Source organism: Candoia aspera, chromosome 7 (assembly GCF_035149785.1).
Source record: "Candoia aspera isolate rCanAsp1 chromosome 7, rCanAsp1.hap2, whole genome shotgun sequence".
Taxonomy (NCBI): Eukaryota; Metazoa; Chordata; class Lepidosauria; order Squamata; family Boidae; genus Candoia; species Candoia aspera.
In genome coordinates this window covers 23197820-23203121 of record NC_086159.1, presented here as the reverse complement: position 1 = coordinate 23203121, position 5302 = coordinate 23197820, and the positions used below count along the sequence as shown (strand labels likewise).

At 39.3% G+C, this 5302-nt stretch overlaps 1 protein-coding gene and 1 long non-coding RNA gene across 3 annotated transcripts in view; both read left to right on the top strand.

The window, feature by feature from the left end:
* Window positions 1-5302, top strand: part of LOC134501351 (uncharacterized) — a 243836-nt gene that overhangs the window by 222207 nt on the left and 16327 nt on the right. The window lies entirely within an intron of this gene.
* The window catches only part of GLT8D2 (glycosyltransferase 8 domain containing 2), a 14791-nt gene continuing 12879 nt past the window's right edge, over window positions 3391-5302 (top strand). The window contains exons 1-2 of one of the 2 annotated variants that reach the window (XM_063309072.1): window positions 3391-3546; window positions 4768-4810. In XM_063309072.1, the coding sequence (XP_063165142.1) occupies window positions 4792-4810 (19 nt within the window). In that variant the 5' untranslated portion in view covers window positions 3391-3546; window positions 4768-4791. Of the gene's footprint in view, window positions 3576-4767; window positions 4811-5302 lie in introns of both variants that reach the window. The other variant, XM_063309073.1, reaches the window with a different exon arrangement.

Sequence of the window (5302 nt, the reverse complement as noted above, 5' to 3'; positions counted from 1 at the left end):
TTATCCGCTCACGCCCACAATGCACCGCGGCGAGGTCCGAGGCAGCTGCTGGGGAGAGTTGGCGGAGGAAGCCGAGGTGGGGGCGGAGTGAGTGGAACGAGGTTGCAGGAGCAATAGTGATGGTAATAATAAAAATAACAACAACAACAACAACAGTAATAATGCAGAGGGGCTAATTCTGGTTGCACAAGACGAAGCCTTAAGAACAAATGGATATAAAGCCGGAATTGAGAAAACGGCAACCGACAGCAAATGCCGTCTCTGCGAAGAAGCTGAAGAAACAGTGGACCACCTAGTTAGCTGCTGCAAGAAGATCACACACACTGATTATAAAGTGGCAACAATGGGGCATTGGAATATCTGCCTGCAAGCAAGAACTGGTAGGACCGCAAAATAGACAAAGTAATAGAAAATGAAGAAGCTGAAGTGCTGTGGTACTTCAGAATTCAGACAGACAAGCATCTGCCACACAACACCCCAGACTAAACAATTCTTGAGAAGAAAGACTTTAAAAAGTCTGGGTAGTGGACATTGCAATACCTGGAGATAGCAGAACAGAAGAGAAAGAACTGGAGAAAAACACAAAACATAAAGATCTACAAATAGAAGCAGAACAACTGGCAAAAGAAAGCAAAGATGGTACCAGTCGTAATAGGTACCTTGGGTGCAATTCCAAAGCATCCGGAGCATCACTTGAACACCACCGGCACTGACAAATCACCATCAGTCAATTGCAAAGGTAGCTTTACCTGGAATAGCTTACATCCTGCAACAGTATCTATAATATTATTAAACAACATCTGCCTATTCCAGGTTCTTGGGAAGGACTTGATAGGTGGACAAAATGCCAGATTCAGTCTGAATATCTGGCTGGCTGTGCGACCAACTGTAATAATAACAACAATAACAATACCACTCAGTGGTCCAATGTAGATTACTCTGTACATGGGGATAGTCACCAGAAGGTAGCAGAGTTTTCCAGTAGCTCTCCATTATATACATACATGCATACATACAGTAGCCATACATGCTGCATCAAGATGTTTCCAGGGTGATTGAGCCCATCTCAGTAAGCAAACCACACCACGGGAAGTATGCCTGACCTGTCTGGTCTGGACTCTAAAATCTGTATCTTCTGCCTTTACCTTAGCCTCTGTCTAGGAGAGCAGCAGTGCAGGTAACTTAGAGGAGCATCTGTCTAGGACAGAGGTAACTTAGATGAGTTGGCAGGAAATCATACCTTGAAGGAGACAGACAGCTCTGGACTGACTTCTCTAAAAAGTGGTGCTCAAAATGCCAGCACACACATGTGCCTGCAGTCCTGTCCAAATAGTGATGGATGCCAGCCAACATCATACGCCTTTAGGTAAAGGGTAAACTGTTTCCTGGGAGCACTACATTGTGAGCTTGCAGGCCAAGTGCTTTCAACACACACATCTGTACACTACCCTACAATGAAAACATTATGTATTGTTTAGAGAATATACACGTGCTAAACATTGGGCTTAAACAGACTGCGTGTGATTGTTGCTGTCCATATAGAAGCCAAATTGACTGAACCAGTGTTTATGTGTTCGTTTAAAATGACAGCTTCCCATTAAACATCTTCAGGCAGTTATTTAAGTTTATTAACATATTTTAATCCTGCATTTCTAAGTTAATGGGCCTGCCACAGTGGTCCACGGTCTAAAATCTAATACTTTGTTAATTGCTAAAACCACAGCATAAGAGAAACAATAAATATCTTGAACTGAGCTCAGAAACAAACAGGCAATCATTAACGAATGTATTTTTTATATTTCCCCATCCCTTTCTTTCTTTCAGCTGTAATTTTTGTAAATTTTTTCAAAGGTAATTCTGTTTATAGCATGTGATTGTAAACTGATCTGGACATGACAAAGTTACACAAAATTTCTCTTTGTGTAGCAGCCCAGATCAAATAGTGAAATTAACCAGTGAGTTTAAATCAGAATGATAAGCAGAGTTGTACAAATATGCATATAAGAAAGTACTGTTCGGCATGGAAGTTAGAAAACCATATGGTGGTTCATCTAGGCGAGAGGCTTTATCACACCACTTCCCTATCCCTTTTACTTTCTCATGGGAGTCATGAAGTTTCCCCTTCTAGCTCTGATTCTATTAGAAATTTGTCAAGAATATTTTAATTTGGATTCAAGTAGTAAATATTCATGAGCTGGACTCCTTGGACTAAATGGTCCTGCTAAGTTGATTAAATTTGTTCTTAGGCCACACTTTCTTTAACTGTTAGGAGGAGAGCTGTGTTTGTCTATGATAGCAAAACATCAGAAGGAGTTTGATGGTACTTTTTCCGACTAACAAGCTGCAGCTTATGAAAGTGTATGCCTTTTAATAAAACTTTTCAGTTGGAAAAGGTGCTACCAGATTCCTGATTTTTTTTACCTCCCTTTCGGCTACCAATGCCTGCTTCGTGACACAGCCTTTTTCTCCTGCAGCAGCCATCAGTTTGCATTCATGATGGGCAGCATAAACAGTAGTTTGTTAGAGCATAGGTTGCTCTCTTTTAAGGCAGTAAGATAGCTGGTTTTGTGATGGGGATATGCAAAATCTCTTTTTTTTAATGTTATTTCCACAGGGGGGATGATCACCTAAGATGAGGGAGGGACATGGGGCATCTGCAAGGGGGAAGTTAAAAAAAGTCAAGATGGTGATTGTGACAGTACAATCAGATCTCTTTTTTTAGGTGCATCATGCAACACATGTAAAAGGGGGCTTGGATTGACACACCGCCTCCCTCCATGGATGCCCCTGACAGCTGCCCACTTATAGTACATTGTACTTCAGCTCTCAGGTTTAATTTCCTCTTGAAATATACACAGGGCAGAGACAAAATATATTCTTTGTGACTTTTGTACAACTATGTTTTAACACTGTATGGTGAACCTTGCATTGTATCTTCCAAAAGGTACAGAATCTATAATTACTTTCTGAAGACAAGCACATACTGAGGTTATTATTTTAGATAAACAGGGGTTGTTCTACAGTCGCTCATTTTTCATGCTTGCAAATTTATGGATGCTTCCCTGTGCAACATGACATTCAAATAAATCTAAACTTGAATTCTTCCTAAAATCTTTTCCTTTTCCTCTGTCTCTGGAATTTTCTTTCTGATGAAGAGCAATCCGAGTGGGAGGAGGAAAGTTTACCAGTTCTGGAGCTGCCTTATTCACCACATCTGGAAGCAGTTTACGGTATGTCGCTCTCTTACTCCTACAGGCCAAAGTCTGGATTCTGTACAGCTCCGTAATCGCAGAGAAAGGAAGGAAAAAAATAATCTCCAAGTAAACCACAGAAGATCTTGTTTTTTAAAAACAATTCTGCATCAAGCTACTTTTGAAGAAACTAAAGTGTCTTGCATGTAGGATTTCAGTGGGGATCCTGTGAGAAAAGCAGTTCTGACATGAATGTTTATCGCACTGAATTGGCCAGCTATCCACAGCAGCTGCTTGCTTGAAGTTATTTTTCTGGAGAAAGAATCCACAATTGCTCTGTGGCTGCCTTTGGAAGGTAAATCCTTGAATTCTGCTGGAAATAGGGTATTCATAATTTTCTTTTCATCTCTCCCTTATTTTATTATATGATCTTACTATTGGGTCCAAAGTTTGCCAGCCTGTAGAACCAATTCCCAAGTATTGAAATGTCAGCAGAGTACTGAACTGATATGATCTCATTTTCGAAAATGAAAATTCTACTTTTGTTCTTACGATTTTTCCATTAATGAAACAAAAGCAGGCACTAGCCAATTCTAGGTATAGATATGATTATTATCAGTTTACAGAAATGCTTGCATTAAATTTCCATGCTTGGAAAGGGCAAACATGTCTTATGGGTACCAGAAAAGATAGAAAGAAATTAATTCTTTGTTTGTGGAATGGAGATATTAAAAGATGACTGTGTTTGCTGTATTGAGAACTAGTCCTTAAATGTAAGATCTCTGCACACATCATTAATATTACGTCTTAGGTCATTACAATTCTGATGAAAAAGTATGACAAGATCTAATATTACATTATTACTTTGTTGACAATATGGAATTATAAAAGTGTTTAAGTTAAAATCATCCATTATGATAATGGACTGCATTTAATTTTCACAGTTCTCGTGGTTTGCTTGCTAGCATTATGGCAAATGATGTCACGTTGTTTATCCTTTCTTTAATTTACTAACAACACTTCAGTATTATGTTAGGTAGAATACTGACATCTATTCAAATACACACTTAGGTTATTTTTCCTAACATGGTTGAGGGAAAGTACTATAAACTGGGGGCATTCACTATTTATTTCATAGTTGCCAGGATAGTATAAACAGTGTTTCTCAACCTTAGCAACTTTAAGATATACATGCTGGCCAGGGAATTCTGGGAGTTGAAGTCCACACATCTTAAATTCGTCAAGGTTGAGAAATACTGATATAACGAATGTTGAGAAACAGCTCTTCATTTTTGTAGATGTACATGTAGGTACAGTAGATAGCAGACAGAGTATATGCACTTGCTTCTCATTGGTCAATTTTTGAAGAGACAGAAATAAAAGAAAAGAGCAGAAAGTGTTGCATAAGTGATGGTGGAGTGCAGTAAGAAAGAATCTTTGCATCCCTTCAAGCTTTGTTTACACGTTTCAGGTCCAAATATATTGAACTTGGAACTCTGTCAGTCTCAGTAAGCATAGACTTAACATTTTTGTTGTGTTTTAACTTTCACATTTCTTTCTCTTGTTTCATCCACAGGCTGCAACCAAATGAAAGGGCCATATGGCTTTATTACGAAAAAGTAAGACATCCTCAGGAAAAAAAAAATAGCGTATTCAGGGGCCCATATCATTTTTGGCTCTTAGGGACTTTCAGAATTTTGCAAACTTGTTATGAGCACTCTTGTAAAATGGCTGTGGGAAGGGGGCTTTCCCATTCACAAGATGGCTTCCATTGAGGGCAAAGCCAGTCACAAAATACAGATGTATCCTCCCTAGCCACCCCCTCTGTAAAATGCTCTGTCCTACATTTCTGTACCTTTGTACTGGGAAGGGAATGCACTTGCAGCCAAAACACTGGAGTGCCCAATCCTTCATTTTTATGTTCTAAGAAAGTTAATGTAGGTCACTGGAGCCAGTGGAAGTTTGGGAAATAAAAATTATGCTGTATGCACTATGCTGGGGATCCCTAGGTCCCATAATTAAAACTGAAGTCTTCAGAGGGAGCCAATGCTTCCGTGTGAATTGGTAAAAAACGAGTGGTTGCAGTTTCACATATATGGCTGCTGTAATTG